Genomic DNA, 12,560 nt, shown 5'->3' with positions numbered 1-12,560 from the left:
GCAATAATTATAATTCATGTCTGCTTTCATGCTGGGTCGTGATTTCCTGAAATGTAGCTGGTTGAGCTGCGTCAGCTATTGGAAAAAAAAAAAATAGGTAAAAGCGTATATGGGCAATTATATTACCATTCATCATTTCTAGTCAAGGACTTTGTCTTTCTGGTACAACGTGTGCTCAAGCAGAAGATTTCCGCGCTTAAGACGCTGCAGATTGCAATGTTGATTCTCATTTGCCAGGAAACCCTAGCTTTTGACGGCAGACCTCCTACTCTTGTCCCCTCATCGTCGAACCCATGGGCCACTTCGGGTTCTTTTTGTAGTGTCTGTGATCGGCATATTCCGATCCGGGCAAACCATATCCAGGTTTTTGGATCGATCGGATTCAAAATGTTTCAGGTACAACAAATCAATTGCGCCGCACGACGAGCTCTGATTCGCCGAAAAGATTGCTGGCCTGTGCGCTAAAGCGTTGGTTCCTGGATTCCTCATTTTCACCTCAACTAGCTTCTTCCATTAAGTTCGCCAGGGATAGCCAATGCTTCTCATTTACTGGCTCCCGACTTAGGTTTGTTTTTATTAATCTATTTTATTATATACTCCTTTGCCCAAATGTTCTTATAACCAACTTGCGTATATCCATTCATACATGTCTATATGATATGTGTCGCGCTCTTATTTCTATGAATAGCAATAAGCTAGCGCTGGCTCTGGACTGCCAGAAGACTAGTGAGATGATCCTGGAGCATTGCTAGCTGTGCCTGGAGCTCCTGTTGCTGCGCTTGGATTAGCTGCTGCTGTGCTTGGAACTTGTCATTTAACTTTTCTTCTTGCTCCTTCAGCCTATCGTTGATCTTTTGGTACAGATCCTCCTCCAACCCTTCGTGCGGTCTCCTCATGGTTTGTGGATCTGCTTCCTGCCGATTCCGATGCCCTTGTTCCCTTTGCGTTGTCGCCGCTGGCTCTCCTGCTGACTTTGTTGTTTTCACAGAACCCATGATAGAGTTCGATATGATAGCAGAGCCAGAGGCAGGGCTAGACGCGGACGAAGAACAGGAACCTGAGTGGATATGGGGCATCAGTGGCGAAGGACTGTTGCTACTGTTGCTGAAATGGTTTGGCTGACTATCGACGAGCGCTGATTCGTCTTCATAATGGAGCTGATATTTTTCCTTGTATTTCTTGACTTGCTGAAGCGTTGCCGAGTAGTAGATCTCATTCGGGAACCAGTCATACACCTGCCTAAAGCCTACCGATTAGAGGAGGAGAAAAGCCCAAAAGCGAGCAATCATTAGTTGAGAAGAAAAAGGCAATGCATGGGCCGAAGATAAAGCAAAAGATAGATTTGAAAATGAACGCTAAGCGCACCTGGTATGTGATATGTTAAGTTCTCTGCGCTCTGGACGATCTGAAGCCGGTACTGGAGCCAGGCTTGAACCCAAGTTTCGTCGCCGGCGTTGAACGCGACATTAATCAATGCTGCATGTGGTCAAGGACAGGATGAGAGATAAGGTCAGCATATCGTCCAGCAAGTCCACGTCATGAAAGTAATGCACGTACTAGAGATATCTTACCGATAAGAACATTCAGCATTAGGATAACTGTGAAGAAAAAGTAAATGATCATCATCATGTGGAAAGGCCAGTTTGGATGTTCTTGGTCGTTGAGGATATCGCTAATTGGATCATATCGGCCGCCCTTATTTTTAAAATTGTACGGAGAGAGGAAAAGAGAATAGAATCGTTATAAGTACCGTATATCTAGTGCATCAATCTTGAGATGTCATCAAATTAATCGCGACCTTACCATGAATAAGTACGTCGAGGATATGGCATAGTAAAAGTGCCTCGGGAAACTCAAGCCCAGGTCCTTGCAACTTTCAAACGAACACGCGTGAAGCAGATGCAGAATGGCGGTGGTGAAGGCCAGAATTCCGCCAAAGAAGATAAAGAAGAACACGCGGATCTGGCTGATGATCATGATGATGATTGTCACATAATGGGACACATTTTTGCTTACACGAAGCTCAAACAACTAGAAACAAGATGACGAGAACACAAAAGAGATAGGAACCGTATATTAGCGGTGATGTAAGCAAAGTAAGCGACAAATGGTCTCGCAAACGAAAAACATCGGCGACTTACGAAGTGAAGTGAGATAAATAGCACAGAGAAGCTTAGAAGACCATTTCCGGTTCCTTCTGGTGTTCTTTCAATTTGCCCCGCACCGTCCGCCAGGAGGGGCTCTGGTGATGATAGCATGACAACAAGTTGAACGATGCTTGCGGCCATGGTGAATCCGAATGTGATCAGATCCACGATGTTGTAAATCGACCTATGCGACAGAAGCCGAATGATAGCCACGAAGATAAAGAGCGCCGATGAGTAATGGTGAAGACATCGTACTTAGGCAGGAAAAGCATTGTGTATTCCTTACGCAAAGTATCGCTTCCATCCCTTGAAGGCCTGGATCAGCTCCAGCCAGAGGAATATGAGAGATCCTGCAGCTATGGCAAAAAACACTCCAACAAGAGGTCTTCTATTTGGGCCATAAACCTGAATGAACACCGCCACGAGTACCAATGCGTAGTAACAGCACTGGCAGAGGAACCGCAGCAGCCAGTACTTGAACCCGATTGTGTTCCTATGGCAAAATTACATGGAATAAATATCCGCTCCGGTGCATAAAGCATGTGAGATAAATACACGTATATGCCATGTACAAGGTCTCTTACCATTTGTACTCGATCAACGCAGCGAGGGCAGGATTGTCAAGTGGCTCTAGAGCAAAGTCATGGCACTCAACTGCTATGTTGCTCTTGAGCTTGCACTTGTGAACAATTGTATAAAAAAGGATTCGTAACCAAGAGGTCCATTTCCCAGGCTGTATAGGAGACGTTTTCGAAAGCAATCTAGGATTACTGTCCTTGACGTGCCAAAGCATGCGAAAATCAGCGACAAATAAGGACCGCGTAAAATTGTCGTTCTGAGGATTATGGACATTTGGAGTATGAACCAGCTGTAGTACTGGGTCGTCGCACTTATATAGAGGTCGAATATTGGACTTCCAGAACTTCAGTCTAAGCTCTGGAGGATGAGCGATGGTGTGGCGTCCGATAATGAATGACCGATCATTGACAGGAGCATAGGCAAGGCTTCGCAGAGTAGTCAAGGCGAGCTCGGAGTGCAGCTGCTTCTTGTCGACCAAACTATGCAGACACTGTAAGACTGGTAATAAGAAATGTGGGCTCTTTTCAAGTCGTGCCTGGCGGATGCAGTAATCGATAAAGACTTTTGCGAGTCCCATGGCTCGAGGCTCTGTCTTAGCCTTCTCGATAAGAATTGCAATGGGATTTGTATCTTCGTCCATGTCTTGTTTAGGTATCCATCTTCCGAAAGGCGACGCGAGTATTGCGGTTACAAATCGCTCGTAAGACAAGTGACTCTTCGGATCCCATTGGTGACAGGTGAATAGAAGTACGCTCAACTCTGGATAGCTTGGGGCCATATAGAGGTTGATGTGTCGAGCGACATATTTGAGGATTTCATCCTGGCAAGGCTTGTCCGCGAGCAGGAAAATGTCGCGTAGTGCTCCGATTCCAACCAAGAGCGACAGGTAGTTCGTGACACAACAGTTGATCTTTGTGCTGAGACATAGTATCTTCTCATGCCGCCTCCCGTCCTCCTCGTCGCGGATGTACCTTGGCGCGAACACCTCCTCGTGAGGGCATGTCTGCCAGTTCTCCTTTCCATTGACGGGGCTATACGTTTCGCCTCCAACCCACAAAGGCAGGATCAAGGATATGTCCCCCTGTATGGTGGACGGGAGGTCCCAGATCATGAGTCGGCACTCAGTCGCAACAACAAGGCGTTCCGTGTCTTCGAGGAATACAGCCCATTCGTAATCAACAAGCTGCTTGTTGTGAAGCACATCAGCCGGGATGGTGAACATCCTGGATTGAGTGTCAGTCGACATGGTGACAACGACGCCTGATAGTGGTTCACGACCCTGACCGAGCATTCTGCCAGCTGCCTGATAGATTTTGACGCTAAAGTGCAGCCCAGATGGTGCTGTGAAGGCTGTTTTGTGCTGACTAAGTGGCCGCAGATTCTCTTTGCATTTATCGTCGCAAGTCGATTCTGGCCTGGAGTTCTCTTTGTTGATACGTTCCTCCAGGCTTACCATCTCTAGCTTTGATCCATGACGGGAGTAGATGTTTCGGTCATCCTGTTCCTTGAAGGAATCTCGAGCGGAACATATTCCTGACACAGCAAACCGACTCAAAGGGTTCATGCTGACCGTCTCCATTATAACGCCGAAGGTTCTTGAGTTGGGGCCATTTTCGAGCTTGCTTTCGAACATAATCTGAGTGCCGCCCTTCAAGAAGTGGAGATTGAAAATGTGTCCACAGTGCTCAGGCACTCTATAGTATCCGATCTGTTCTCCTGTTGCTGTTTTGTATGTCGCATATTCAGAGCCACGATAGAACGCCACGATGGACCCATCGCTTGAAAGGCAGGACCTGGTCCTTTTGATTGTCTCAGTGTCAAAAGGTAGCCGAATAGGCGTTATCAGGGAACCGAGTGTTATGTCCCAAATCGAGACAAGGCCCTCATGGTGGTCTGTCCAAACGAAGTATTTCCCTCGAAGGCCATCGACAACGAACTCGGTGTCTGGAAGATTGAGGATATCATCATAAGGCTGAACCAACGTTATCTTCCGCATCAGCTCCCATCTACCAAATGCGTTGTACAGCTGAACAGACCATCCATCACAGGCGATGAAGAGCTCATTCTTAATCATGGGGTCCTCTGTGGTATCGATATAGAACTTTCCGTAACCATGAAAGTCCTTAAACAAATCGCAATGCTGGTAGTCTTTAGATGGGTACAGAATAGCTTTGGTCGGAGAAGATTCTGACGATGCTCGATTGCTCTCGAGGTGTCGATAAACCGCAAATACACTTTGGAAGTCTGGAATTGCCTTGGGAGAGCGATCATCCGTTGCGTCGATCAATGCAATCTGCGATGCGTTCCAGGAGGCAAATATATCAAGAGTGCGATGGCGGAGCCTTTCTTGGTAGCCCTTCATAGGTATGCGGATGCCAGCATAGTGGCCTGGATGAAATGGCGCGGGCTCACGATTCATAACCCCCTCAACGGCTGCAGCTCCAGTGCTACCAACGGGCGCACTTGGCTGATGTAGGTCCCATAGATCTATGCACAGATGTGAACTTGTACCTGATAGCGTCACAGCGTGCATTCCATCGCCAGAGATGTCGAATCTTAGCACTTTTTTGGGTTGATATGGCAAAACTTTGTCAGTGCAGTCGTCCATGACATCTGCGTCGATTGACCAAAGGAAAGGCTGGTGTGTGCGGAGATAAGGATCTAATTAGGCGAAGGACATATACTCGTATTAATGTAATTCTAAAGGTTACGGTTGCTTTGTTCGTCAAGCAGATGATTTGCTCATCGTATCATACCGTGGAGAATGTTTTTGGCATGACAGGGGTGAATCTCCATGAATTCTAGTTCTATATATCCTACGGGGATACCAGAAGGGGATTCTTCGTCTACTTCCGTTCTGATCTCCAGAATCATTCCCCGCACATTATCATCTTCGTCATCATCGGCGTCATTCAGTCTTTGAAGCTGATAATGTAGCTTCCAGCGAGAGATCCCGGAGCATGACATCGCTGCGATCGCAAGAAATGATTTTCGTCAGCTGTAGGTGCATAATATCGCTATGTGCTCTCCTCAGTTCTTTCAATTGCTGGGAATCTTACATAGTAGACGGAGATGGCGCTTCGAAATAATCTAACATATGAGGGCAGGTAGTTGAGTAAGTGGTAGCTCTGAATAACTCACGCGAGATGGTGATTGAAGAGAGTTCGCAAGAGTTCCGTATGATGCTATACCTCGACCCCTACTGCAGAGCCGTATGATGTTTGGTAAAATGTAAATGACTCGATTCTGTGGAGATCGAGCTGAGCTGTGGATATTCCCAGAACGATATCATATCGACCGGCGGTGACATTGTCCATCTCAAGGCTCCACTATAGGGACCAAATTGAAACGAGACGTTAAGTCTAATATCAATACGCATTGTAGCCACGTCCATGAATATAAATCCACTATAATGAGTACTGGACTCACGCTTGCAAATGTATTCGATGCATCTATTTTCACTGCTGGCTGCGGCCTAATTTTTACGTAGAGATAGGTTGAGGATTGAATTTAGCAATACGCGCAATTCTAAGAAGGCATCGATGATAGGCATTGAGAGCTTGGCTTTGTCATACGGGGCAATAGGTTGCATCCATATTCTTACTCAAAAGTGCTCAGAAACTGCTTATTCGTCAATGCAGAGAGTTCATTGCGCGGCGCGGAGGAGAAGGCAGGGTTCTGCTTGAAATACCACTTACGCACTGCTTTAAAGAGTAGTCAGTATCTTGTACCTGTAGCTACTTTCAATGACTTGATAGAAGTCTAACCTGGACTTCCGCTTTCAGCTTGATTTGCTTCAAGGGGATTGGGGCAACTACTTCGGCTTCTGTGCCCGGAAATTGGAACCGCTTCTTCTTCTTGTAGCTTGGAAGAAACAGGGTCGCTGAGAGTAGTGTCAGAGCTTTCTGACATCTCCAAAGCAACATGGCTCATTTGTCCTTTGGAAGGTTTGGAGAGTTAGGGTGAGGAATGCCAGAAGAAAGCGTGAAGGTAGAAGAATTTAATCAGGATGTGTTTGAAAGAGAAGATGAAGAGGTGAAGGGTGGTAGACAAGAGTCCACGGTTTAAGTAATGACAGCGATGCAAAGTTTGCAGGGCGGAACTTATTACAGAGGGCGAGAATATGGCGAAGTCTACATAGGCCGAAGCTGACTGCAGAGAACGGCGAAGGCTACCGAAGATGAGGCGAAGAAAATGGCGAGGGTTACAACGCAGACCTAATAGTAGAGAGGAGGGCGAAGGCGAGAGCAAGTGAGAGCAATCTCTTTTGTTAAACACACCTCGCCATTGAGACTGTTAGCTGTTGTAGTCTTTTTGTCCCATCCATAGACCATATCGAAGCGAGCAATAAAGTCAACGATCGCAGAGCTATGGATAACAGGATGGCGACAACTGGCATGTAATGTCGTGGATGGTTTTTCCTGCAGGAGAAGAGACGTTTGACAAACATGGAGGAGGTGGGAGGTTACTCTCTCTGTAACAGCTTTCTTCAATGTTCAACATGTGGATGAGGTGTGGAAGCAATTGGTACACAGGCCCAGAGCAGATGACCTGTCTTGTGGCAGCTCTGTAGACCTTTCCTAGTTCTGGCTACCCGTTTGAAGGACTTTTACTATGGGACGTACTGTGCACTAGGCCTCATTGTGCCTGAGGAAATCTGTTTCTTCCCTGCGGTAGTGAATAGCCAGTGATGTCCAGCCCAAGCAGCGCTGTAATAAACATTCTCGTAGTCTATCACGTAAAAAAATTGTCATTTACACTGAGCATCTGCGCAACCGTTACAGTCGCAAACAATACACAGCGTGTTGACAATTGGTGCAGAAATGAGGACCTTATCCTTCTCCATATTGAAGCACGAGTCGCATGTCATTCATCCGCACTATGAACGCGCGCGCGGGGGGTAAACATACAATTAAGGTCTCCAGTCCTAGCCTTACCGTGTCAATTGGCCCTATGATTATGCATAGTATCAGAATGCGCCCAAGGACCGCGGGCCCAAGTTTGGTGGCTATCAACATATCTCAACTCGTTTCAATGTTTACAATATTCCGCCGGTTGGATTATGCAGTTAAGATATGAATAGGAACGGAGTCCATCAAGCACACCAGCATTTCAAGGGGATGCAACGGACCAGTGGGAAAAGTGTACCGAAGCAGAGGGCTAAACCAGGACCACCCGAGTAGTATATTCAAAGAGCTACTGCATAGAGAATGGAAAGTAATCTCGAATTGATTCCAGTTCACAGCACCCTCAGATAAAACACCATAAAAAATCACTGCATCAACTTCACAGCCTTGTTCAAGTTCACATCCTCCTCTTTGATTGCACTGCTCGCCGTGCTCACCATAGCTTCAAAGGACGGGCACCACACCGTACGCACGGGTACATATACGGCAGCCTGCCATGCTCAGGACAAATTCCAACGAATGGAGGAAGGTGCCGCCCAGCGAAACAATTGTTTGCTCGATGTCTCGAAATGCCTATCAGAAGTGTGTGCTCGCATGTATGCCCGCCGCGGCAAACTTTCGATTATAGAGAAGTCAAAGGAGGGGGATGAATTGGAGTAGCGGGCTTGTTTTGTTCGGTAAAGGATAGCCTGTGAGGATAATATAGTCACTTCCTCCATAGGCAACAGGATACTGCGTCTCTTGTTCATACAACGATATTTCAATAACTTGAAGATACGAGATGACTTATTGTGCATGCAGCCTGGGAGGACTAAAGCGAACCTCTACCAGGAATCTCGAATGGCAATAAACATACCCACGTAGTTCCACCAGGTGTTAAACGAGGGTCTGACCTTCACAAGCATCCGATCTACCCCCCACCTTATCCTCAATATGTTTGCTGTTGCCTAATGATAAACGATTCTTTGTAGATGCCAAATACCCTGCATCTTCGTCCCAGTTGTAGAAGTGCTGCATTGGCTATTTATTTGCTTAGTGTATTCTAAATACCAAAATCACCGCGACAGAGTGATAGGATACCGAGATTTGCCTAGGAAATTATATGTTGCATGCATGCATGCTGCTTTTGCTTTGCTTTCTCCTCTTCATTTATCAAACATTATGCCTCCTCAAGGGCGCCTGCTCCGGTTTGAAGAAATAATAGATCGCACTCAGAACCTTATGCGCCATGCCCGCGGTCACATAATACCCTCCGACAAGACCTGCGAGCCGGACCAGCAAATGCCCAAACGACATTGACGACTCTTCGGAAATCATCAGTGTCATCGGCTCAAAATCGTATTTGAAGAACAACCCAGGCACGCCTTGGTCATCCCCGAATGTCCGGCGATATTCACTGACAGAATATTGGTTCGTTAAGAGTTCCTTTTTCGAGCGGTCTAAAAGAGACGTAGAGAATAGTAGTATAAGTAAATGTTAGATTTTTCAACAAGTGGTGGATGATGAAGTAAGGATGGAAAGTCGAAAGTTGACAACGTACCGACGTAAATCGTAGGAACTACGACCAAAAAGTACTGGAATGCTTCGAATGCTACAACGTATAAATATCCCTGTTAGTGTGATGTATATGTTGAACCGGCCCCATGTCTCTGTCCTGCAGTCAAAAATGAGATGTACCTGACTTTGAAATCTCGAAACTATCGTCCAATGGGTTGACAATGGTCGGGTACAACTCTCCAAACGACAGCTCGTCAATCTTGTGCGTCATGTTCATCACTAGCAGTGGGCAAGGGCAGGAATATTGATGGGTTGCTGATTAGCATGAACAATGATCCCTGGCCGAGGTGTTTCCTGGTGTAGTCCAGTGATATGGATACATGAAAAAAAGATACTCAGCATACCGTGATGATCAATATGTGCTCCTGGATATCCATGTCCAACTGCAGTAATGTGCATATTGCCGCTTAGTTTGTTTGCCTCAAAACTTCCGACGATCCTGCAAGCCTTAAAGTCGGTATCCGCTACATTACAAAAAACAGGCATCGCAAGTGATCAGGAAGCTATGCGAGAAAGACTAATCTTTGCTGATACTTGACGATGTTATCCTTCAATTCTTCATACTTTGTGTGGATGCTTTTTCCAGCGCTGCCGTCCTGCTGGCAGCCCTGATCAGTTTTTGAACGTTCAGAGGTTTGTTGCGGATGTTCTTTGAATGAGTTGAGGATCCCAGCGAGAAATCCTGCGATATCATAAAAGAGGCTGAGGGGATTAGGGTATCATACAAAACAAATGACATCCGCGTTCGTCTCTCCTTCTCATCTTATGCAGAAAGAACGTACTGTTGGGATCTTGTGGACTTTGTCCGAAAGTCGAAGCTGCACCTCGGCGATATCCCGAAGATCGATCGACAATGCTAATAACCACGAATCACAGAATCGTGTCGTAGACAACGTCGGTCATTAGCTTTCGAGCCAATTGAAAAGAGCCATTGGCATGAAGGTTTTCGAGTTCAGCTTTACCATTGCATGGCATTGCGATTGTGATATCGAGATTAATCTGCAGCTCGTGGTTGACAAGAGGGTCGACCAAGAACTTGTAGTCGTTGCGAAGGGTCATATAGTCCTTGATTTCACCGACGACAAGGATGCAGAGGATCGCTGTGACAACTAAGGTCAAGATGCCGCCCGTCCCTGTCCGCTTCACAAAGCCGGACTCGACCTTGGGGAAAGCGTCGAACTCCTTGAACTGCATTATAGTTCTGTGTCCTGTATGTGTTGTGTTGCTGAGTCGAATTTAGTGCCAGTTTGCCTCTCAGATTTTTTTTCCTCTGAAGAATTATATGATCCACGATATATTACAGGATCTCAGTGGCAGAAGAGAGGTCGTATAGGCACAGGGTGTCGTTGGCCTGAAGAAGAGGATGAAGAGTTTAAGAGATGAGTTTTGATGAGCAACGTGAAGACGATAGGGAGATTCAGCCAATTAAATCCGTTTAAGGGTTATGGTGCTGGCATGATAGAAATTGGTGGCGGCGACCAGGCGCCATTGCGCCGAAAACAATTAAGCGCACAAATTGGTCGTACCCTGTCCTCCCTCTTTTCTTTACTTCGCTTTCTTCTCACCTACTTTAAGTAATCCCTTGTTCAGCATCTGCAATAACTCTAATACCACCCGTAGGCCTCAAGATCTTAATTACAGGAGGAGGCATCGCTGGCTTGACCTTGGCCGTCCTTCTCGAACGCGCCGGTGCCGACCGCGAGATCATTAAACGTGCTTCGATCGTCCGACCGCTCAGCATGGCACTCTCCATCGAACCGAGTGCCATATTCATGGCTGGGTAGCTCGGAGCACTGGATTAACTCCTCGCCTTGTCCAAGAAGAACGACTTTGTGTCCAACCTCAGCGAGGAGCTGCAGCTTACTAGTAAAGTCATATACACGGAGTTGCTGAAAAGGTGATAGAGAACGTCGCTACCCCACTGGGGCCATATGTTATTATGCGCGATCTAGTCTCATGTCGTTCTCAATTGAGTATCTTTATCGACGTTTTGAAATGACAATAAAAAGACTCTACGACATCCTCTACTGCCAACTCCCGTGCAAAAAGATCCACATGGACAAACGAGTTGAATTCGTAGCCTATGTCAGCAACTCTGACGACAATGGCGGCAGCCAGAAGGAGGGATATGTCACCGCCACCTCCACAGACAAGACCACCATGTAGGGTCACATCCTTATCAGAACCGACGGTACCTACCAGGAGTGCAGCAATCTCTGTATGAGCAATTGCATCAAAAGAAAGTACTGCCATTATCGAATCGAGAAAAGCTGCAGTGTAGCAGTATCTGCTTGATGAGTGAGACAGGACCGTTGTCGTCAGAATACTTCCCGTACCTGGTTGTCAGGTTGAGAATGTTACCGGCAGGGACAAACCATACACGGTGAACGAAAGAGAAATGAATTGGGCGTCATACAGAGTAGATGACACTACACTTAGTACATAAAAATGATTCCGCCCATTCTCCCTCCTCGTCCTGCTTACTTCCTTTCTTCATATTCTTTTTATCTTCAAACGAACTACCAACAATGCGTAGTGGTTAATGTTCTGTGTACCCGGGAGCAAGACCTGATGGATGGTGCTCGAGCACCTGTATCTCGAGACCAGCCGCTCGAATATGGTCGGTAATACAGAATGGGGTCCCGGTCCAACGGAAGCCATGATTGAAAGGGTCAGAGGTTCCCCGGTCCCCGATCCCCAGTAGAGCACCGAGATTGACACTGACGGATTTGATTGACGAGACTCCCAGGGGGCTAATCCCGCAGGCTGGGTTGGAAGGCAAGATACTACATCGAGGACTAGATCTTGGGGTTTAGCCTACCAGGGACCTGCTGAAAGAAATGCAATGTTGCGAGGACATCAATAACGCTCTTCCTCATTATTCCTGGAATCCGCTTTCTAATTATTCAAAACGTGGTATGTAGGGCGGAGAGTGCTCGTTGGAGGCGGTACGTTTATCGTTCGATTGCAAGAAGCAGGCCTGGTAAAAGCGCCGACTTGTTAGACACGCATTCACTTTAGTCGCGCTTCCTCTCCGATATTTGAAACATGATTGGATGTCGTTCTACATCCAGGTTGTCTCGCAAGTATTGTTTGTGATATGGTCCATTATCACCATCCCTCTCCAACGTTGTATTTAATGTCTCCGCTGGCGCAGGCATACCCATCTACAACGTAAGGTATACTTTTGTTGCACCATAAATATGTGAAAGAAAATTCGCTCGACCCAGACTTCTATTGCGGCATATAGATGCAAATGCAGTTATCCAGGATACAGCTGTGTTCGCCAAACATCTGCACAACATCTCAGTCACCACACCAGGGTCCACACAAAGGAATTTGAAGGGTGTCGCCAGGAACGTCTAGCATC

At 46.6% G+C, this 12,560-nt stretch overlaps 4 protein-coding genes across 4 annotated transcripts; all 4 read right to left on the bottom strand.

Moving 5' to 3' along the window:
• Window positions 1-1,365: 1,365 nt before the first annotated feature.
• On the bottom strand, window positions 1,366-6,843 carry BC939DRAFT_446141 (uncharacterized protein). Its single transcript, XM_051554908.1, has 12 exons — window positions 6,494-6,843; window positions 6,331-6,427; window positions 6,156-6,201; window positions 5,918-6,055; window positions 5,786-5,816; window positions 5,483-5,695; window positions 2,732-5,387; window positions 2,434-2,640; window positions 2,142-2,331; window positions 1,804-2,031; window positions 1,567-1,695; window positions 1,366-1,476 (listed from the first exon to the last, which is right to left on the bottom strand). The coding sequence occupies exons 1-12, from the start codon at window positions 6,657-6,659 to the stop codon at window positions 1,471-1,473; spliced, it is 4,107 nt and encodes a 1,368-aa protein (XP_051413940.1). The 5' UTR covers window positions 6,660-6,843; the 3' UTR covers window positions 1,366-1,470.
• Window positions 6,844-8,028: 1,185 nt separating this feature from the next.
• BC939DRAFT_446138 (uncharacterized protein) lies at window positions 8,029-8,540 on the bottom strand. Its single transcript, XM_051554907.1, has one exon. The coding sequence runs from the start codon at window positions 8,428-8,430 to the stop codon at window positions 8,134-8,136; it is 297 nt and encodes a 98-aa protein (XP_051413939.1). The 5' UTR covers window positions 8,431-8,540; the 3' UTR covers window positions 8,029-8,133.
• Window positions 8,541-8,628: 88 nt separating this feature from the next.
• On the bottom strand, window positions 8,629-10,571 carry BC939DRAFT_446136 (endoplasmic reticulum vesicle transporter-domain-containing protein). Its single transcript, XM_051554906.1, has 8 exons — window positions 10,492-10,571; window positions 10,153-10,398; window positions 9,973-10,046; window positions 9,755-9,872; window positions 9,535-9,654; window positions 9,311-9,409; window positions 9,174-9,224; window positions 8,629-9,072 (listed from the first exon to the last, which is right to left on the bottom strand). The coding sequence occupies exons 2-8, from the start codon at window positions 10,382-10,384 to the stop codon at window positions 8,786-8,788; spliced, it is 981 nt and encodes a 326-aa protein (XP_051413938.1). The 5' UTR covers window positions 10,385-10,398; window positions 10,492-10,571; the 3' UTR covers window positions 8,629-8,785.
• A 157-nt stretch (window positions 10,572-10,728) lies between these two features.
• On the bottom strand, window positions 10,729-12,267 carry BC939DRAFT_527441 (uncharacterized protein). Its single transcript, XM_051561418.1, has 3 exons — window positions 11,746-12,267; window positions 11,207-11,406; window positions 10,729-11,079 (listed from the first exon to the last, which is right to left on the bottom strand). The coding sequence occupies exons 1-3, from the start codon at window positions 11,849-11,851 to the stop codon at window positions 10,822-10,824; spliced, it is 564 nt and encodes a 187-aa protein (XP_051413937.1). The 5' UTR covers window positions 11,852-12,267; the 3' UTR covers window positions 10,729-10,821.
• Window positions 12,268-12,560: the final 293 nt, after the last annotated feature.

This window comes from Gamsiella multidivaricata, assembly GCF_025024155.1.
Source record: "Gamsiella multidivaricata strain RSA 2152 chromosome Unknown BC939scaffold_20, whole genome shotgun sequence".
NCBI lineage: Eukaryota > Fungi > Mortierellomycota > Mortierellomycetes > Mortierellales > Mortierellaceae > Gamsiella > Gamsiella multidivaricata.
This window is presented reverse-complemented; position numbering and strand designations above follow the sequence as displayed.

Coding starts and splice junctions, on each gene's coding strand:
- BC939DRAFT_446141 (XM_051554908.1), bottom strand. CDS start 6,659: ATGAGCCATGTTGCTTTGGAGATGTCAGAAAGCTCTGACACTACTCTC. Junction 5,817..5,917: donor GCTCTGCAGTAGGGGTCGAG/GTATAGCATCAT, acceptor CTCATATGTTAG/ATTATTTCGAAGCGCCATCT. Junction 2,032..2,141: donor TATTTATCTCACTTCACTTC/GTAAGTCGCCGA, acceptor TCTTGTTTCTAG/TTGTTTGAGCTTCGTGTAAG.
- BC939DRAFT_446138 (XM_051554907.1), bottom strand. CDS start 8,430: ATGCACAATAAGTCATCTCGTATCTTCAAGTTATTGAAATATCGTTGT.
- BC939DRAFT_446136 (XM_051554906.1), bottom strand. CDS start 10,384: ATGCAGTTCAAGGAGTTCGACGCTTTCCCCAAGGTCGAGTCCGGCTTT. Junction 9,225..9,310: donor TTTCGAGATTTCAAAGTCAG/GTACATCTCATT, acceptor TATACGTTGTAG/CATTCGAAGCATTCCAGTAC. Junction 9,073..9,173: donor AGTTCCTACGATTTACGTCG/GTACGTTGTCAA, acceptor CGTCTCTTTTAG/ACCGCTCGAAAAAGGAACTC.
- BC939DRAFT_527441 (XM_051561418.1), bottom strand. CDS start 11,851: ATGGCTTCCGTTGGACCGGGACCCCATTCTGTATTACCGACCATATTC. Junction 11,407..11,745: donor CCATCAGGTCTTGCTCCCGG/GTACACAGAACA, acceptor TTGCTCATACAG/AGATTGCTGCACTCCTGGTA. Junction 11,080..11,206: donor AGTTGGCAGTAGAGGATGTC/GTAGAGTCTTTT, acceptor TCACCTTTTCAG/CAACTCCGTGTATATGACTT.